Source organism: Phalangium opilio, unplaced genomic scaffold (assembly GCF_054372755.1).
Source record: "Phalangium opilio isolate 3A_F unplaced genomic scaffold, DU_Popi_V2 ptg000087l_1, whole genome shotgun sequence".
In the NCBI taxonomy this organism is placed as follows: Eukaryota; Metazoa; Arthropoda; class Arachnida; order Opiliones; family Phalangiidae; genus Phalangium; species Phalangium opilio.
The window spans coordinates 5,113,141-5,133,557 of NW_028324192.1; the positions used below are offsets into that span (position 1 = coordinate 5,113,141).

General features: G+C 36.5%; 3 protein-coding genes, 2 long non-coding RNA genes and 2 pseudogenes across 6 annotated transcripts in view; 3 read left to right on the forward strand and 4 right to left on the reverse strand.

Annotated features, from left to right (window-relative positions):
* The window catches only part of LOC149650483 (protein regulator of cytokinesis 1-like), a 144,556-nt gene that overhangs the window by 9,639 nt on the left and 114,500 nt on the right, over window positions 1-20,417 (forward strand). The window lies entirely within an intron of this gene.
* On the reverse strand, window positions 7,292-7,875 carry LOC149650484 (tRNA-dihydrouridine(20) synthase [NAD(P)+]-like; annotated as a pseudogene). Its single transcript, XR_016371616.1, has 4 exons — window positions 7,797-7,875; window positions 7,643-7,730; window positions 7,512-7,581; window positions 7,292-7,454 (listed from the first exon to the last, which is right to left on the reverse strand). The product of XR_016371616.1 is annotated as a tRNA-dihydrouridine(20) synthase [NAD(P)+]-like (transcript).
* The window catches only part of LOC149650485 (DNA (cytosine-5)-methyltransferase 1.S-like), a 179,041-nt gene continuing 167,537 nt past the window's right edge, over window positions 8,914-20,417 (reverse strand). The window contains exons 8-15 of the mRNA XM_089849247.1: window positions 10,098-10,143; window positions 9,926-10,022; window positions 9,816-9,859; window positions 9,694-9,754; window positions 9,551-9,621; window positions 9,342-9,491; window positions 9,100-9,264; window positions 8,914-9,035 (exon numbers count right to left, since the gene is read on the reverse strand). Of these exons, the coding sequence (XP_089705373.1) occupies window positions 9,826-9,859; window positions 9,926-10,022; window positions 10,098-10,143 (177 nt within the window). The 3' untranslated portion in view covers window positions 8,914-9,035; window positions 9,100-9,264; window positions 9,342-9,491; ... (1 more) ...; window positions 9,694-9,754; window positions 9,816-9,825. The remainder of the gene's footprint in view (window positions 9,036-9,099; window positions 9,265-9,341; window positions 9,492-9,550; window positions 9,622-9,693; window positions 9,755-9,815; window positions 9,860-9,925; window positions 10,023-10,097; window positions 10,144-20,417) is intronic.
* On the forward strand, window positions 13,179-14,045 carry LOC149650486 (uncharacterized). Its single transcript, XR_016371617.1, has 3 exons — window positions 13,179-13,314; window positions 13,813-13,884; window positions 13,946-14,045. It is a non-coding gene; the product is annotated as an uncharacterized LOC149650486 (long non-coding RNA).
* Window positions 14,049-15,203, forward strand: LOC149650487 (uncharacterized; annotated as a pseudogene).
* Window positions 15,166-16,777, reverse strand: LOC149650488 (uncharacterized). Its single transcript, XM_089849295.1, has one exon. It carries the CDS (start codon window positions 15,997-15,999, stop codon window positions 15,454-15,456), a length of 546 nt encoding a protein of 181 aa, XP_089705421.1. The 5' UTR covers window positions 16,000-16,777; the 3' UTR covers window positions 15,166-15,453.
* Window positions 16,452-16,765, reverse strand: LOC149650489 (uncharacterized). Its single transcript, XR_016371618.1, has 2 exons — window positions 16,687-16,765; window positions 16,452-16,621 (listed from the first exon to the last, which is right to left on the reverse strand). It is a non-coding gene; the product is annotated as an uncharacterized LOC149650489 (long non-coding RNA).

The following is a 20,417-nucleotide window of genomic DNA, read 5'->3' on the forward strand; positions in this document are numbered from 1 at the left end:
AGAGTAAATATTTTTCCTTATTTGAAAATGATAATTTATAAGCACTCATGATATCAATCTCAGGCCAAATTTGAACGAAAACTAATGAGCTACACGTTTTACTTGATCTTTCTATTTTTCCAATTCTAAAGAGTAAAGAAATCTTCCAAAGACTAGAAACTAGAAAGGTTTTAATGGACGAAGTTGGGAGGAGTTTAAGAAATTTTAATTTTCATGGAAGGAGTTGGGAGGAGTTTAAGAAATTTTAATTTTCATGGAAGGAGTTGGGAGGAGTTTAAGAAATTTTAATTTTCATGGAAGGAGTTGGGAGGAGTTTAAAAAATTTTAATTTTCATGGAAGGAGTTGGGAGGAGTTTAAAAAATTTTAATTTTCATGGAAGGAGTTGGGAGGAGTTCAAAAAATTTTAATTTTCATGGAAGGAGTTGGGAGGAGTTTAAGAAATTTTAATTTTCATGGAAGGAGTTGGGAGGAGTTTAAAAAATTTTAATTTTCATGGAAGGAGTTGGGAGGAGTTCAAAAAATTTTAATTTTCATGGAAGGAGTTGGGAGGAGTTTAAAAAATTTTAATTTTCATGGAAGGAGTTGGGAGGAGTTTAAAAAAATTTAATTTTCATGGAAGGAGTTGGGAGGAGTTTAAAAAATTTTAATTTTCATGGAAGGAGTTGGGAGGAGTTTAAGAAATTTTAATTTTCATGGAAGGAGTTGGGAGGAGTTTAAGAAATTTTAATTTTCATGGAAGGAGTTGGGAGGAGTTTAAGAAATTTTAATTTTCATGGAAGGAGTTGGGAGGAGTTTAAAAAATTTTAATTTTCATGGAAGGAGTTGGGAGGAGTTTAAAAAATTTTAATTTTCATGGAAGGAGTTGGGAGGAGTTTAAAAAATTTTAATTTTCATGGAAGGAGTTGGGAGGAGTTTAAGAAATTTTAATTTTCATGGAAGGAGTTGGGAGGAGTTTTACATTTCGCTTGGCGGATTTCTGCGGAGTTGAAACTTTTGATTATGGCATTGGGTGGAATTGGAGTCATTGTTGTGTATTGTCTTGGAGCTGGAAGGAGTTGGAGGTTAATATTTTCATTTTGCAGCTCTCTAAGAGTGTGTCAGACTGTCAGTGTAGTAACCGGCCACTCGCGCGTGCGCATTAGCTAGAATCGTGAGAGAGAGAGAGAGAGATAAAAAATTCCTACCGTCCCTTTTTTCCCCTTCCATTTATATTACTGCTTCTTTAACATTAGACTAACACTCCCTCTCGCCTCACTCCTCCAAGGTTAAACTTACTGTAAAATGACTCATACCTAGTTTTCAACCACCTAAAAGTATTTAGGGATGACTACAAAGCATGCTACCCTCCCTACTCCTGTACAACACGAATTTACTGTTTAAATGCTCCGGACCCTCCAATAATGGAAGCTTTTCTCACTATATAGCGAAAACTTTGCTTTTATGACTTAAGCTGCTCCAAATAACTTTGATACTAAAAAGGGAAACTACCCGAGTTGCCTACATAAGGGTAGATGTCAAAAGAGAGAAAGAAAGGGAATTTACTGAAGGGGTGATTGCAAAGCAATGATAAGAAAACCTTAGCGGGTCCCGCGACCCTCATCTTGGATAGGGCGAAAGTATATAATTTTTGATTAATTTTCATGAGTAAATATTTTCCAGCAAGACGTTCTAATGTGAGAATATATAGCGTAAGCGCGTGTCAACTTGTACCAACATTATTAACAGTTAGTTTTGGGCGTCGTTTTTAAAATTAACCCTTAGGAGCCACACTTACTACGACTATCACCATTTGCATAAGTTTATAAACTTATGCAAATGGTGATAGTCGTGGGCTTCTTGAGAAGGGAAAAATGGCATGTGAAATCCAGAGTGGGCATTGAGCGTCGAAAATGTGACCCAGGTGAACCACAGCCATGTAGTAGCGGCGTGAGAACCCATAACCAAAGGTCCAATCAGGAATACATAGATTTACTACTTCTATGTATTCCTGATCGCGATTAATATATTTAAAGATGAATAATAATCATTATCAGGAAGTCAATTATAACAATTTTATTATTAATTTTTCCATAACAATTTGGTAACAAATAACATGAGGGTTTGCTAAAGATGAATTTGTGGGAGGAAGCTTTGAAACCCTTTGGGTGTTATGAAGTTTTCACGACAGTGTCATTAATAGTGTAGTGGTTGATAATTGGCATCTTACCTTATTTTCTTAGAAGCCAATGAATTATGTTGGTTGAATATTTTCCGTCTTATATACCACAATGTTAATAGTCTTTCAATGTCATGGGCTGCGTTCAGTAACCGACATCAAAAACATCGATGACTAAAAGATGACATCGATGTCTTACTGAACGGTTTTTCGCGTCTTTGGGCGTGACGTCATGATGCTCATCGGATGCCCATCAGAAAAATCAGCTGTGAGAGGAGGTTTTTTTAATGAGCATTGGATTCATGACGTAAATTTCGTCATTTTGCGCCGCGACAAAAATAAATGGAGGGAACTACATCCCAATCACTGCAATTTTAAATAATAAAGAATTGACAAATATTATCCTTATGAATAATAATACTAACAAGTTGGGAAAACCAAAATATTACCTCTCCGTGTCGAGAAGATTATATAAACTTAAGTATCCAATGAAAACGTCGACCTTTTTGCCCTCATCCTTTCCCGCGCTTTGCGCTTCCTCATTTCATCCTTACTCTCAACATTATCTTCCTCCATTTTACATACAAAAATCAAATACTCACAAAAAGAAGCGGCAAAAACCTGCTGGCCCTATACAACCACTAAATTTGACTTAATGTCCAATTTCCAACAACAATAATATACCGGTAGTTTAATTGACAACCTACTAGCATCGAAATTCTCATTAAGAATGGCTCCCGCGGATAAAAAAGGGCAATTTTCAACTAGGTGGGTGTTATCTCATTAGATTTGAAAAATATCATTTGTCTTTTTTACCAATGCCTAACCGTTTGGATTTTTTAAAGCAATCTTAGCACCAAAAAATATTTTTTGATACAAAATAAATGTTTTATATTCTTATTAAGAATAAAACAAGAGGATAAAAAGGTCTGTCCTCTCGTAATTTTTTAAGCTTTTATCATGATTACTTTATACAACAGTAACAAGGAGTATAAACCCATTAGTGGAAGCAGTATTTTTTTTCCGAAACAATATCGCTTATGTTTATCCTCTCTAGACTTCGCTAAAAACGTATTACTCCTACGTAAAATATTAATAGACAGGCAAGGATTCATACCATTAAAGAAGGAGCGCAATATTATCCATATTTTCATTTCATATACAGAGAAAAGAAATTATTATGTTTCTGAGAGGAGCTTCCCATTTTTGTTGTTGTTTTGAAAACTATATCGCAATGCACGGGCCTTGATAGATATAGGAGGCAATGAATGAAATATATCACAATGCACGCGCCTTGATAGATATAGGAGGCAATGAATGAAATATATCACAATGCACGGGCCTTCATAGATATAGGAGGCAATGAAGGAAATATATCGCATGCACGGGCCTTGGTAGATATAGGAGGCAATGATAATCTCTCTCTTTGCACGAGAGGTTTATCTTTAATATTTAAATAAATATAATTATTTTTAATTATTTTAATCTTCAATAATTAACATTAATAATAGTTAAATCGTTTAAAATAAAGTTATACCTATTATCATCTCAAACTTTGCTAATATTGACGTTTAAAGTGAAGGGTACCCCTCTTGCCCGCTTTATTCAAATTTTGGGGTATATATACGATTCGTTTCCATTATAATAGTAAGGAAAAAGCGCAATTGCGAAAACCTTTGGTGGCGATCCCACCTTAGGGAGGCTAGACGTTTCTCGTAACCCTAGCTGATCGCCGCGTATATCCTAAAACCAAACGATGATAATGGAGTAGAAGCCAATGATACAGATTGGTGTCAATGTGGAATAGACGGAAGACCAGTGGATGGTGGTGTTAGAAGCCAGTGTAAGTGCAGACTGGTGTCAATGTGGGATTGACAAAGAACAGAAGATGGTGGTGATTGGAAGCCAGTATGTACAGACTGCTGTCCAAGTCGAATGGACGAAGACCAGAAGATGGTGGTGATTAGAAGCCAGTATGTACAGACTGGTGTCCGTGTGGGATGGACATAGACCAGAAGATGGTGGTGATTAGAAGCCAGTATGTACAGACTGGTGGCCGTGTGGGATGGACAAAGACCAGAAGATGGTGGTGTGAGAACTCAAGTAGAGGAGCCATTTCCGTGACTGTGAAAGCAGTTCGGAAATGGCGAACACGTTTGCTCCGATACGCAAACTGCGAACGCGGTCACGTGGGTGTAACAACGGACAGACAGACAGACAGACACACAGACAGACAGACAGACAGACACACAGACACGGCCGTTACAGAACCTCTCCTGGACTACGTCACACGGAGAGGTAAAAAGCAATATATTATTTCGTTAAAATAAGGATTATGTCAGAATTTAATTGATAAATTGAAGTACAATATCTTTGTAAACAGTTCGGTATCATTATTTAAGCCTCTGCCATAACCTTATCATTATATCGTCGCCATTTTGAAAAGCATTGATTACACAAAATTGTGCCTTTCAACAACTGCAACGTCATCATGACGTCAAAAGAACACCGATTTCATTTTTCCAAACATCGATGTTTTTACTGATGAGTGTTACTGAACGCAGCCATAGCTATTGTTTAAAAAACACAATACTACACTAGCAATTTATTGTAATTACTTCAGGGGGCAAGGGTTATCAAATGTCAGAGCAGACGAAGCGTCAGACGACGGTTTATAAACTTCTAAAATAGCGCGTGATCCAGTGGGCTATGGCTATGACATAACATTCGTTGGTTTTTTTCATTGAGTTGAGAAAATTACCACTAGAGTGGCCTTTGCCTATTGGGGTACGTGGGACACTTTTGAAAACATGGAACGGACGGACAGCTTCCAAGTTTCTCACGCGATGGTGTCTCCATCTCGAAGCCTAGATAAGAAATGTATAAATACATGTATTCTTGAAATCAGTCAAATTTCCCGCCTTTTCTTTTAGTTCCCTTGTTTGCACCGGGATGGCGCCACGAGCGCGTGATATAGTTAATTGGGTCTTCCCGCCTTTTCTTTTAGTTCTTTTGTTTGCATCGGGATGGCGCCACGAGCGCGTGATATAGTTACTTGGGTCTTATATCCTAGGGGTAATTTTCTCAACTCAATGGTTTTTTTTCGCCGGTCACGGACGGACTCCCGTGCCTGAACTGGTTCACCTGACCTATTTAGCCAATCACATTCAAGAGATTTCCCGCCTATTCCGCGCCTAATATTTTCAAAATGTCAACTGTCACGATCAACCTTGGATAGTGTTGTCTATTCTCAATTGAAGTTAACATTTAGTTTCAATTAAATATTTAATTAACCTAGAATGTCGCGGAGAAAACCTTTAAAGGGAGATCCGCAGAAGGAATCTCGCGAGGCTTTAGCCCTAAAAATAGGACAGTGGGCTTTTGATGAACTTGAATATTCAGAAGAAGCAACTCGACCTGTTGTTGCGAGTGCGTGCAAGGTATTTCAAAATTTAAGTAAAGGGAAATTGTGGGAAAATGTAATAAACAACGTAAAACGAGTCAAAACAGATGGTCCAATTAACGCCTGTACTAGTAAAGCTTTAAAGAAACTGTCAGAATTGAATGAACATTCCAAGGCTCTTGATTTAGAGTTAATGCGAGAAATATCTAATGTTGAGGAGTTGCAAAAGACAGCAACTACCCTTCAATCTAAGATTGACAAAGATTTAAACCAAATAAGCCATCTTCAACGCGTGACTGTAATGTTAGAGTCCAAATCCGAAGAAACCAAGTCTAAGGCCTTACATTTTACGCGAGTTAACAATCATCTTCGGGAGAGTTTTGAGTTATTGAAAAAACCTGACGAAATAGTCGATGAATCCTTTTCAATCGCAAGCACGTGTCAAAATGTACAAAAACGGAACATTTTAGCCACAAATTTAATGATGGAGATTGAAAAGAATGTTTATTCTCTTTGCTATGATCATTCTATTGGAAAGCTTAATACCGAAGAAGAATCCTTCAATAAAAGAATTCTCACTGCACAAATAATTGACTTAAAGAAAAACATCTCCTTGAAGACCATAATGAAATGCTTAAGCCATCGAGCCCAAGAAGCGACTAATGATGTAACCAAATTAAGAAATGCATTTTCCATCAGTGGACAAATGAGTGATCTGGGTGAAAGGGCAGCTTCAATGGGGGATGGGAAAGGCGATTTAATTCACGAAATTGAGGACAAGTGTATGCAACACCACTTTCATACTTTGCGTTGTAAACACGCAACAATTGATTCTGAATACAGAATGATTCGTAATCAGATTGAAACCTTACTTTCGAGGAGGAAAAAGCTTGAAGAAAAAATGGCCGCCTTAATCTCAGATAGTTCCAAACGTCAGATGATCTCTGATTTATTAAAATCCGAAATAGGCTTAAAAAACGCGGAGACGAAGTTAAGCGCAATTCGCAAAGAAATAAATCTCATTGAAACTTCAGAATTTAACCCAAGTTTGAATGAAAAATTGGAAATTATTAAGGAAACTGAACGATTGATTCGACAAAAGCATATTTCAATGTTGTCCGCGTTGTCTACGAATGCGAAAATGAAAGCTGAAATAGTTCTACGCTTCCAAAATCGAAAAGATGCGAGATTAATGTTTACACAAATGAATCTTTGCAATAACTTAACTTCTATCGAAATATGGAAGGAGAAAATGGCACTAGGATTTCACATGTTCCGTGAACTGGACATCTAAAATTTATCCCGTCTAAAAATTAAAGATCAAGTTGTCCCTTACACAAAGACGAACCTCTCTTTAATTGAACGAAATCCGTTTTTGTCTCAAATTAAAGACATATTTAATGTTTCTCGAGTTCAAAGCTTTGACTACCTTATGAAACGCGCCATTAATGAAAAACAGATGTACGCAATCAATGGAGACATTTGTCCGCAACAAGTGCAACTAATTAATGAAATGAAGAATTTTCAAGCAAAGCAACGACAATTTGTAGAAGACTATCAGAAACGTCTGAAAGACTTCAACCGTGAAATGGCTCAATGTGTACCAGTTATTAAAGTATTCTTAAATGAAATACCCCTTATTGAACAGAGATGTAAAGAGACTGCGGAGCAAATTAACACATGGTGGACTCTACCCGCCTTTAATGTTAAATTTTAACTAAATAATTAACGCTTCTTAACCATTGTGATTTATCAAATAACATTTTTGTTACATTTACACTTCATGTCCTAACAAACCCGTAGCAGAACCAACTATTTTGTCTTTTTCAATTAACCTCAATGCAAAAGCAGCGACCAAGGCTGCACTTTGTTCCGCAAATTTCTTGTTCTTTTCACTATGAAAAACAAAGATGTTAAATTGTTTATATAATATTAAGTAACCATGCACTTACTAAAATGAACTTGAGTATTTTTGGCCTCCAACTATAACCGCATAGATGAAAACATTTTCTCCATTGGCCACTAAGGAATATTAATACTTAATTATCTTTGTAATTAACTTAATAATAAAAATTATATCTACAATCTTATAAAAAGGTTGCTTTTTGTTATTTTGTCGCGTCCAATTTAACAAAATTGTTTTAGGTAATTCTTCCATTGGAAACATTGATCTTTTTTCGCAAAAAATATAGTCAGTCAATTCAAATGCAATTAAAAACGGATTAAAATTATTTTACTTGATATATCTGGCTTTCATAATCCACGTTTCACCGTCTTCAGTTTTCATTTTCTTTAATGAGACTTCTGGTGGTTCATCTTCATCAGAGCTGTGCTAATTAGCTGACTACTAATTGAATTAGAATTAGCAATTAGGTAAATATTTATGAACTAATTAATTAGCCAATTAGCAATTAGACATAGAAAGTAATTAAATTCAATTAGAAATTAGCCATTTATTTATCAAACTAATTAATTAGAATTACTAATTTCTAATTAATTACTTGTCTAATTAAGGAAAAAAAGAAACCATAAGTAAACATAAAAGTTTAAAAGTGCCCATGGATTTAGTACTTTGGTAATGCAAAGTTTAATGTTTTAATGCCATTGAAAAACGGGTACGGAAGCCGTGAATTATTCTCGAAAAATGAGACAAGCCTCGAGCCTTCCGTCATGTTAAAATTTGTCTCATTTCTTCATTTTCTTGCCACAGTTCCTATAATGGACTCTGAGTAGTAAATCCTTGGGCACTGCTATAAATTCGAGTAGGAAAAACATTCGAAATTTCGAAATGGGACAGTTATGATTTACGAAATTTTCTACTAGTACTATTATTCTCTCATGTTTTGAGGAGCTGAAATATTTAGAGTAGCACTAAGGTTTCCTCATCGATATAATAAGGCCGTTTTCATATTCAAATCAATCGAGAGTTAATTCCTCGATTTTTAGTTTTTACTAAATTAAAAGATTAATTGAAAATCCAATTGGCTAATTAGTTAATCCTAAATCTAATTAAATTTTAATTAGATAATTACCTTTCCTATTGATACTAATTAATTAGAATTACTTCTCAATTAGCACTAAGGTAATTAAAATTCAATTACCATTTTCAATTAGTAAATGTTGCTAATTAATTAGAAATTCAATTAGCTAACTAATTAATTAGCACAGCTCTGATCTTCATTACCATTTCCATCTATACTTTCTTTACGTTTCCTATTATTTTGAAAGCTGTGAGCTTTGAGCTTTAAATTCTTTTGGTATTCTTCGTAATAGTCTAACACGCCCCATAGTTCACTAAAATTGTTGTTAAGTTTAAAAAAACAAATAACAAATCAAATTTGAAATTATATTTACCATATTTCCTCCATTCTTTGAGAGGCCAAGAGCTTTTTTCCACGTTCAGACTCTTGTAGTGAAGCCAACATTTGTTGAATGCAATATTTTGTATTGTGAAAATGGTTATCATAATCTATAGCCTAGAAAGTAACACGCCTTTCAATAAATTATAATTTAATTATTTTAATTAATTAAATGTAATACCAATTTTAAATAAGCAACAATTAATTCATCCAATGGTATTTTCCCTTCTGGTCTCAAAATGGAACAATTTTTTCAATTTGTCTGGCAAGCATCACGGAAGAAGCTCCACACCTCTCTTTAAACTCTTTAATATCATTGTAACAATAAATTTCACCGGAACCACCACTAATTTTATTTAAACAAAAGGGGTTAAAGTTTCAAAGTTTGCATTAAAAATTTAAAATTGAATTTTTTTTCTATACTTTGCTATCACCGGGATTTTTAACATTTGGGCTATTTGTTTAATTTCTTCATTTCTGTTCTTGTCTCTCTTCTTTTCTTCTGCCATGAATGGCTATAGCGGAAACAGCCGCGATTTCAATGACCTTGGCTAGTTTCATAGTTTCTTCTAACTAAAAATGATCTTTATATAAGTAAAATTGACTTCAGTATCTATTTAAATTTAACATACACAAGGAAGCAACCGGATTTTGCAAGTTATTGGCATCTTGGTATTTTTAACAAGAGTGGTCAAAATCTTTTCTACTTTTTCAGGATTTTTTAGCAAAGTATTGTTATTTAATGTTATTTGTTTTTTTTTAATTAATTTTTTACTTTGATTGAGAATTCTTTAGGACATCCCATATTTATATCTATTCCAGCCACATCATTCTGCCTGTTAAAATGTCATTTTTTTTATTTATTAGTTTATACAAGTGATGAAAATATATACTTACACTTTTAACGCTACTTGTAAGGCACGTTCTGGGTTGCATGTTCCCTATATTATTACGAATGCTTAGTAAAAGTTTAGAGAGATTGTTGTAAAAATTATAAGGTTTAATACGTTAACATTTGTAAATTTAATTGCTTCTTTTCATTATCACATGTTCGGAAGACTATGTTTTGATCATCATCAACATAGTCAACAGTACCCAAAACATCTAGAGCAATCGTTTCATAATTAAATTTTTTAAGTGGGGTATTTTTAATACATATTAATTGAACAAGTAATTTACTATTTTCAATTCTTCGGCATTTTAATAATCGGTAATCAATCAGTTCCTGCAGGAATACATAGATTTAGTTCTTGGAATGTTTAAGAGGCCATAGACCCCACACAAATTATGTAAAAAAGACTTGGTTTGCCCAAGCCTTAAAAACAAAAGGATAAGAGTTTTTCCAGTTGTCTGAAGCGCGGATATTTTTTCTATTGAATTTTAAAGACAATCCGTATTTTACTACTCTTTAGAATTTAATTCAATCACCTGATTTTACTGCTAATGGACTAGTTTCCTAAAAATTAATTGAAATAAAATAATTACTTATCTCAGATTTTTCAACAACAATTCCATTTTCCTGAAACATTTTATCATGAATTTTCTTTTCTTTTCAATGGAGAACGTACTTTAATTTTCAAATAATATTCTCATTAATTATGTATTATATGCGGTCTTTTCGAATACAAAAGGGGGCTGTTATCACCTTTCTTATATTTGATAAAGAGGTTCGTTTCTTCTTTAAGCACAGTCACAATTATTGAACTGTGTATATCAGTACTTGTGAGGAAGATTTTAGAAGTGTTGGTTGAGTTTACACGATATCCCTCAAAATAATAAATGCATGATTAAATGTTTCAGGAAAATGGAATTGTTGTTGAAAAATCTGAGATAAGTAATTATTTTATTTCAATTAATTTTTAGGAAACTAGTCCATTAGCAGTAAAATCAGGTGATTGAATTAAATTCTAAAGAGTAGTAAAATACGGATTGTCTTTAAAATTCAATAGAAAAAATATCCGCGCTTCAGACAACTGGAAAAACTCTTATCCTTTTGTTTTTAAGGCTTGGGCAAACCAAGTCTTTTTTACATAATATCTGTTCCTTCAGCCTTAATTTGTATTAATCTATTATAAAAATATTACTATGCTTGTCAAACGTCATTAATTCGATGTTCCAGTTGGCTCACTCCAAGTGCCTCTCATTATTTTATGGGAAAGATTAAAATTTTAAATAATTTGGCAGGGAAGTGGTAAATTAATTAACAATTGGTAGAAGTGTGGTAAATTAATTCACCATAGATAGGCGGGTGGTAACTTATTTCACACAAAAAGGCGGTTGGTGACTCAATTAAGTTTAGTTGACCTTTTTGTATAGGTTTAAAAAAACGTTATTTCTAAACCACGCGCCAGCACGCGCCTATTTCATTGAAAGTTTGTTATTTAAGAATTTTCCCTTTTATATACTAAGATTCTTCATCAAAAATAGACAACGCGGTTTCCAAGACTCGAACCTGCAATGTTTTGCCTCGAATGCAAACGCGTTATCCATTACGCCACAAGCCCGTATTTCGTGACAAAAAAATTATCCAAACATTGTATTTATAGGATTATATCATTTATGTTGAATAAAAGATCTGTAAAAATAAACACCGAGCTTGCCAGGACTCGAACCTGCAATGTTTTGCCTCGAAGGCAAACGCGTTATCCATTATGCCACAAGCCCGTATTTCGTAACAAAAAATTTATCCAAATATTGTATTTATAGGATTATTTCATTATGCAGACGCGTTATCCTATGCGCCACAAACCCGACGAAGGCTGAATAAAATGCTATGCAAACAGTGTAATATATGTAACGGTTTTACCATGATTTTTAAATTAATTAAAATAAAATACTTAGAATTAATTGTTCTTAATCAAACTTCAGAAGTTCAACATTCAATAGTAGCTTGATAATTCAAAAGTGTCCCGAACCTTAATTTCGAAGTAGTTTCTGAGTTATTCGATGGAGTGGACCACCAAAAATCCCATGCTTTTTCTATGGGACGCTAAGCCTAAAATCTGTGAATTATTTCTTTAACATTACGGGAGGGTGTGGGTTCTTATCTAGAAGGGCCTACCGGCCCTCTAGAATATCTGATTGACTGTGAGGGGAAGCCATAGTTAGACCCGTATATATATATCTATGGTCGAGACCTAACCGTTAAGAGACCCAAGTGAAACTAAAATTATCAGGCATAAAGGATAGTGATCATCTGCGTCATTGTAAGGGAAACGAGGTGTTATGTTGTTAATGTTATTAAGTTTGTTAACCCTGTTTAAAGTCACAAATTATGGGAAAATCAACCACTAATATTTGGCGGTACTATAATAAATCTACTAAAGATGGCAAAATAACTGGAGAATGTTTTAAATCTTTAAAAGTTAGATAAATTGACTCAAAGCTCACATAATTGCTAGTTTTATATTTTTCCGAAAAGCGGAAAATTTTCCGCGTTTTATTTTTCCGGAAAATTTACAACCCTAGTTTCAACACGAAAGTAGCTTCCCCACCAATTGGATTTCTTTTTAGAATTACAAGACGCACTAGCGTCGTAAGATTTTTATTACCGACTAAATGTTATAAAGAATGGGTAGATTTTACTTAGGACTAATATTTTTGTAGCACCCTAGGAGTGATGGCACTCGGCGTTGCCCGTCAGCACATTTTTTTATTGCTTTTCACGCGGAAATTATTCCAAAAAGGGTTTTTTTGGCCGCCATTTAAAAAGATGGCAATAAATGGAACCCAAAAGACCATTCAGCCCGTCTATAGGTCAAAGGAAACCAATGTACTAAATATTTGCGGAAACGGTTGAAACGCGCGGACTTTGTTGCATAGAGAATATTTTTTACATTTCTGGGCGCCATTTACTAAGATGGCGGCGGATTGGAAAAATCTTACTTAGTACGCGCTTATGAGTAACGTTCCTGCAAATTTTCAGCCTTCTAGGGCAATCGGTTTGGGCTGGGCGTTGATTATCAGTCAGTCAGTCAGGACTTTGATTTATATAGATATAGATTTTATACTTCGAGGGAATTATTTTAAGTCGGTTTCATCAGAAGGGGATAATAGAAGAAGGATGACACTCTGTATCCTCTTTCCAAAAGAATTAAAAGGGGGCGCTTCGGTTTGTCCAATATGGCGCGATCTTAAGGAAACAGAGCAGACGACTTGGTAGACTATTAGGCGCAAATCTCAGGGAGTGAAAGTAAAGTCAGACATTAACTAATTTATTATTAAGTAAACACTCTTTTACTTGTGTTTTAAATTACAAAAATGGTTACATATTGCTGTGTTTACGGGTGTAAAAACAATGGCACCATGAAAGGTATGCGGTTTCATCCTTTTTCTACAAAACTACCGAAATTAGCCAAGGCTTGGGAAGTTACCTTAAAAATGGGAAAGAAACCTAGTAATACCACGGAGCTTCTATTTACAGGGAGAGGAAACTCGGACTTTCCCCCCTAGCCCTTAGCGTACCTCGGTTCTGCGCAACGCTTTCGCTCCTCGCGCGCACCCCGAGCCCATGTAAACAAAGTCTGACGTCATTTTCTTGGTGGAACTTCAATTTCTTGCCATTAAATGATGATTTGTACCGTGAATCGCTTCTGTAGCTACGGTATACACATTTCTCCTCATTCCCTCTAGTGCAAACTATTAGCCTGGAATCGCAGTCCATTCAAAATTTAAAAATTAAACCTCTAAAACACCAAGGCTTATGCCTTTCAACGAACTAGCAAAGGCGGCCATCTTCGTTGTTTACATAGGCTCCTTTTTTTTGCCAGCGAAAACCGAGGGGGGTTAAATTATGTGCCCCTTTTTATGGACAAATAGTGTCTACGTTTCCTAAGAGCGTTTACATTACTAGAGGGGGATGAAGTTTCCTCTCCCTGTAAATAGAAGCTCCGTGGTAATACCATGGTTGTTTGCTCTTCTCACTTTAAAAAAGACGATTATAAAACAATTCCGCAAGAACATAGAGGTAAGACACTTGCTGGAGTAATAAAATTTGTAGTAGTTTTAATTCTACAATTCTTTAACAGATCAGTTCAAATACCCACCGCGCCTAAGACCTTTGGCAATTCCATCCCAGAATCTGCCTATTCGTAAACATGACAGAACTCTTTGAAAAATAAAAACGGGGGAATGAGTTCAGATGATGGTGAGAATTTGAAAAATCATTTGTTTGCGGATCATGATCATCAAGTAGAGCAAATTGGTGTTAATAACCAACCTGATGACATAACTGAAAGTGAAGAAAATGGAAACAGTACTCGACTACGAGACACACCTGAAATTTGTGACACTGATAACAGTTCCTTAGAAAAAGGAATTATGGTGAACACATTAGAAGAACATAAATGTAAAGTGTCAGCTAGTTGCGGAATTTTGAAACAACAAACTGTAGTAGCTTTGACTGGAATTCAGTCAATGGAACTTTTTAATGAAATAGTTGAAATTGTTAGTGAAGAATATCCTAGTAAAAGTCCACTACCTGTAGCTGACGGAATTTTACTTACACTAATGAAACTTAAACTTGGTATTTCATATTCCGCTCTCGGAGCTCTTTTTGGTCTAAGCCAGCAGATAGCTTCTAGTTATTTCAAACAAACATTATGCAAGTTAGCGACTTTCTTGGAGTCATCAGTTACGTGGCTAGAGAAAGAAGAAATTGTGGAAGCTATGCCGCATTGCTTTAAAGAATACACTGATACAAGAGTGGTATTAGATTGCACCGAGGTATCTGTTGAAAAACCCAAGTGTTTAAAATGCAAGATCAAGACTGATTCTCACTACAAAGGGACCAATACTGTAAAAGTATGCGTTTGTGTAGCTCCATCCGGTGTGATCACCATGGTGAGCAGAGCATATGGGGGAAAGTCAACAGATAAACAAATAACTGAAGAATGCGGGGTCCTAGAACGATGCATACCATACGCAGACGCCATAATGGTAGACAAGGGGTTCGCTATTGAAGATCTTTGTAACGAAAGAGGGCTCAAACTAATTAGGTCACCTTTTCTAAAACGTAAAGCTAAAGGTCAAAAAAATAAAAAAAAGGGAACAATTCCCTAGAGAAGATGCTTTGCTTACGTCAAAAATTGCGTGTGCTAGGGTACATGTTGAGCGCACAATCCAGAGACTAAAAACGTTTAACATTTTCCACAAAAGACTACCGTGGGATTTATTACCATACATCAAGAAGATGTTTGTTGTAACCAGCGCTGTAGTAAATTTGTCAACAGCTATTTTGGCTGACAATAAATTTTAATATCACCACTATTTAAATATCACAACTCTTTTATTATCACAATTATTTTAACATTTCAATTCCATGTATTTCTTTAAAAAATATTTGAAATAAACTGATTGCAATTTAACTAAGAGCTTAGGAACAAATTCTTTGTCAATAGGAACTTCAATAATTAAACAATGGTCACTTTGTTTTGAATACACGACTAGGTGACCTACTGAGAGGCCTAATATTGCTAGATTTAGTTGAATTTGTCCATAATACTTGCGCTTAGGTTTTAATTTCAAGGTTTCTTGCTTATGGTTTAAAAAATCCAACCCTTTGATCATTTCGTTCAGAGGCTTGGCATTTAACTTCAATTAAAATTGAATTATTTAAACCATCTGGAGAGCAAGCTAGATAAGGATGATCAGGATGAATGACTAATCCAATTCTTGTCACTTTTACACCAAATTTTGCCCCATATTTTGCAATTGCTATGGGTTCGTTAAGGATTCCATATTGGGTATTTTCATTTCCACAAAATCTGGATTCAATAATTTTTTGAATCTTCAAGGACGGATCTTTCTGATAGGTGTAAAGCTCGTAGCATCTGCTTGCTGTTATTCTTATCAGTCTGTTACACGTCCATACGTGATCGTTCTGGCTAATGGATTTGATTGCAATATCTAGAGCCATGGCATTTGTGACTACAATGTTTTTTTCATAGTAGAGTCTTTCACTTCGGGTTAGATTATCAATAAAGCTTTCAATATTCTCGTTTAAGACAGACATATTTTCGCTGTCTAACATAATATTAAAACAGATTTTGATATCACCAAAAGCGTCATCAGTAGAATTCATGGTGGTAGCGATAATTGAGTTGTTATCTTTTAAGGGAGATTAACGGAATCGCTATCCCAATTTTTGGAGCAGGTAAAATATGTTTGTGGAGCGCTGTTTCATTCTTTGATACCAGAAGAAGCCTCAATAATATACTCCTTTGCTTTTCTTTATCAAATGATGAAACATCATATTTCGCTCGTCCAACACAACAAAGTTCTTCGGTGGTTGTGCCTTTGCGCATTTCAACTGCCTTTTTCTTAAGTTTCCCCCATTTCTGAGAAATATCTGCGCGTGTTTTCTCCTCTTTCAATAATGTCTCAGACCGGTTCACGAGCAAAAGCACAGCTATACAGTGTTTGCAAAATCCCCCACTACCACGCACTTGGACATGAACAAAGAACAGTAAACTCTGAAAAATGCTTGTTCAACTCCAGAATTACGTGATGTGGCTCTCCAGAAAAAGCTGATGACTATAATACAAGGGCTTCTATTTTGTGGCCTTTAAGCTTTTCAGATTCTCCAGTCACGCTGCATGAAATGACGTGATTACTCCTTAATTTTTCCTCTCCTTGTTGCAGACAATTAACTCTAGTTCCAATATAGTCTAATATATTCGTTAATGGCAGTCTGACATCAACTACTAAAAAAAATAAAAGTACCATTTCCGGCATTAAATAGTTTCAAGGGCCAAGGCTTATTGCTTACCATCTTCAGTATAGAAAGTTGCGTTATTTATTTCGTTGGCCATTAAAGGAAAGCGCGGCTCCATGATCACCCCTAGCATTCTGGCTAATCTTCTGCACACGAATTTTACCTTGCCAAAGGCAGGAACCAATCAGACCTAATGCACTAGTTCCCATTGGTTCCTGCCTTTGGCTTAAGTAGCCTTTAGCAAGCTTATCCACTATGTAGCATAAAAGTCATCTATAAGGGGCATCAACGGAGCCGCGCTTTCCTTTAACTCGCTTTACACCGGAAAGTTTACAAATTATTATCAGGTAAAAAATAAATTTTAGGATAGATTTTACTCACGTCAGACGTCACATCTCATACTACTACAGCCCGAAGAGTACGCAACAGATATTTTTTGTTTCCTTTAGATCGTAGTTCTACTTTTTCGCCGCTAGGGGAGCTATAGTATCTTTTGGTTGCGAATACTGTAGTTATGTAAAGTCATTCTTCCCGGGCGAGGGAGCCCTTTTCGTTTGCTCTTCCGCTCATCAAACTTCAGATGGGCCTCTATAGCACCGTGCTATGGTGAAGTCCATAATTGTTTGGTAATAAATCCCCAACACAAACCTTGATTGTCTTGACGTGGGACATAAATAGTTAAACGCTAATAGAGTAATGATGAGGGAACTATTTATCGCGTATTTCATTCAGTTTAGTTTACTAGCTCCAAGTAATCCGATGTTGGGAAGAATGACGTTACTCTTACCACGATTTGTGGTGGTACACTTCTCTCGAAGTATAATATACTTCTGGTTTCATACACAAACAGGGTTCGGTTCAGACGAAATTTTTATAATGAAAATCCCTGACTTTTCCCTGGCCATATTAAGGACGCGTTTACCAAAGCCTACTTCATGGTCACACCTGCAGCCCATATTTATCATTGCTCAAAGCATTGTTATTTTTCCCAAACAAAATCCCTGACGCCTCCAGCTTATCCCTGACCATTTAAAGGTGATTACCAAAGCCCACTTCATGGTCACTGCTGTTTAATTTCCCAAACGAAGTCCCTGTCCTATCCCTGACTTAAGAAAAACAACTTAAAATTCCTTACTTATCGCCGATTTTTTCCCCCTTTTTACAGGAAAAAAAGCTTCGACTCACCTCACAAATCGCACACCGCTTCTTTCGCAAATCGACCTTGGTCGACTGAGATGGATCTTGAGAAATCTGTTCGGCAAAGAGGATTTCGAATACGTGGCGAACAAGAGGAGTCGTCGTTGCCAGAGTATTGGAAACTGGCTTCTTCGTGGGAACTTTGGGTCGCTTATTCTTACTATAACGCAAAGGGACAAATAAATTCAAAACTAAATTCTCATGTAATAATAACAATAAAAAATTTAGACCATATCCTCCTCTACGCTATTAAGTAATCAGGGTTCATACTTCAACTTTTGGAAAACAAATTTCCCTGAGATTTCCAGGTTTTCCCGTATATGGAGTATCCTATGGAGCAAATGTTAACGAAGGAGGGGAGGCTATAACACAATCAAAGAACATCCCCGTATCTCTAGTACAACCAGAGTTATGAGCCTCCATAGTATAGTTATGTTAATCCTATGGAGGGTATGTTCATGAACATTTTGTTTAATTACTCGGCCCCTTTTTACTCGAATCTCAAGTTTTTAGTATGGTTGGATGGGGGGCAAACGGTATGATTATAGTTTGTGGGTAATCAGCCATAACTGACGTAAAACGCCGAGTATCAAATGGAAACTATTTTTACAGTATATATCAGACCTCGGGGACTTCCGGAAAATATGTCTAAAAAAAAAAGAAATAAATTTTTTTTTTTTTTTTTTGGTTATAACATTTGGGGGTGACGAGCTAGGGCTTGAGAAGCATTAGAACTCCATAGGGAGGCGATAAACAACAAAATTTTGGAAAAGGCGTAATATTATTTGGGAAGTAAATAAAGACAAACAACAAAATTTTGGAAAAGGTGTAATATTATTTGGGAAGTAAATAAAGACAAACAACAAAATTTTGGAAAAGGTGTAATATTATTTGGGAAGTAAATGAAGATAAACAACAAAATTTTGGAAAAGGTGTAATATTATTTGGGAAGTAAATGAAGATAAACAACAAAATTTTGGAAAAGGTGTAATATTATTTGGGAAGTAAATGAAGATAAACAACAAAATTTTGGAAAAGGTGTAATATTATTTGGGAAGTAAATGAAGATAAAGAACAACATTTTGGAAAAGGCATAATTTTAATTATAATTTTTTTTTTTTTTTGAGACATATTTTCCGGAAGTCCCCGAGGTCTAATATATACTGTAAAAATAGTTTCCATTTGATACTCGGCGTTTTACGTCAGTTATGGCTGATTACCAACAAACTATAATCTTACCGGGCAAACAGGACTATCACATACTCAAAGGGCATCCCTGTATCTCTAGAACAACCAGAGTTACGGGCCTCTCTGTAGTAGTATAGTGTAATGTTAATCCTATGGAGGGGATGTTTATGAACATTTTGCTTAATTACACGGCCCCTGTTTGACGCAAATTTCCCTGAATTTTACTATAAATTCTTAATTTTCCCGAGGTTTTTGTCAACTATTTATTTCCCTGATTTTTCTAGGTTTTCCCTGTTTTCCAGGCTTGTATGAACCCTGGTAATGTATTAATTCTGAGCCAGGGCAAATGCAAATTAAACGCAAACCCGTTAGCGAGCTGATCCAGATTTAAATATGGATCACGGTAATCGGAATATGGATCATTTACGAGGTAAATTAAATATTTGAACTAAATTAATCAACTCCATATGACCTAGTCAAGATGACGAAATTTTACCGCGAAGAGAAAGCCCACGTAAATGGTTTCCCGAAAACAGACAAACAGCGCCATCTAGGTAGGAAATGCGGACCTGTAAAACCTACACGTCGCCCTAAAATAACGCGATCCAATACACAGCCATTGAGGAGTCACATATTTGCAGTAGACCCCTATCGATCCCGACCCCCGACATCGTCGAGCGATTCGATCGATCCCGACCCCCGACATCGTCGAGCGATTCGATCGATCCCGACCCCCGACATCGTCGAGCGATTCGATCGAACCCGACCCCCGACATCGTCGAGCGATTCGATCGATCCCGACCCCCGACATCGTCGAGCGATTCGATCGATCCCGACCCCCGACATCGTCGAGCGATTCGATCGATCCCGACCCCCGACATCGTCGAGCGATTCGATCGATCCCGACCCCCGACATCGTCGAGCGATTCGATCGATCCCGACCCCCGACATCGTCGAGCGATTAGATCGATCCCGACCCCCGACATCGTCGAGCGATTAGATCGATCCCGACCCCCGACATCGTCGAGCGATTCGATCGATCCCGACCCCCGACATCGTCGAGCGATTCGATCGATCCCGACCCCCGACATCGTCGAGCGATTCGATCGATCCCGACCCCCGACATCGTCGAGCGATTCGATCGATCCCGACCCCCGACATCGTCGAGCGATTCGATCGATCCCGACCCCCGACATCGTCGAGCGATTCGATCGATCCCGACCCCCGACATCGTCGAGCGATTCGATCGATCCCGACCCCCGACATCGTCGAGCGATTCGATCGATCCCGACCCCCGGATATCGTCGAGCGATTCGATCGATCCCGACATCGTCGAGCGATTCGATCGATCCCGACATCGTCGAGCGATTCAATCGATCCCGACCCCCCGATATCGTCGA

What these genes read in the sequence shown, in the direction of transcription:
- LOC149650488 (XM_089849295.1), bottom strand. Translation starts at nt 15,999, where the DNA reads ATGAATTCTACTGATGACGCTTTTGGTGATATCAAAATCTGTTTTAAT.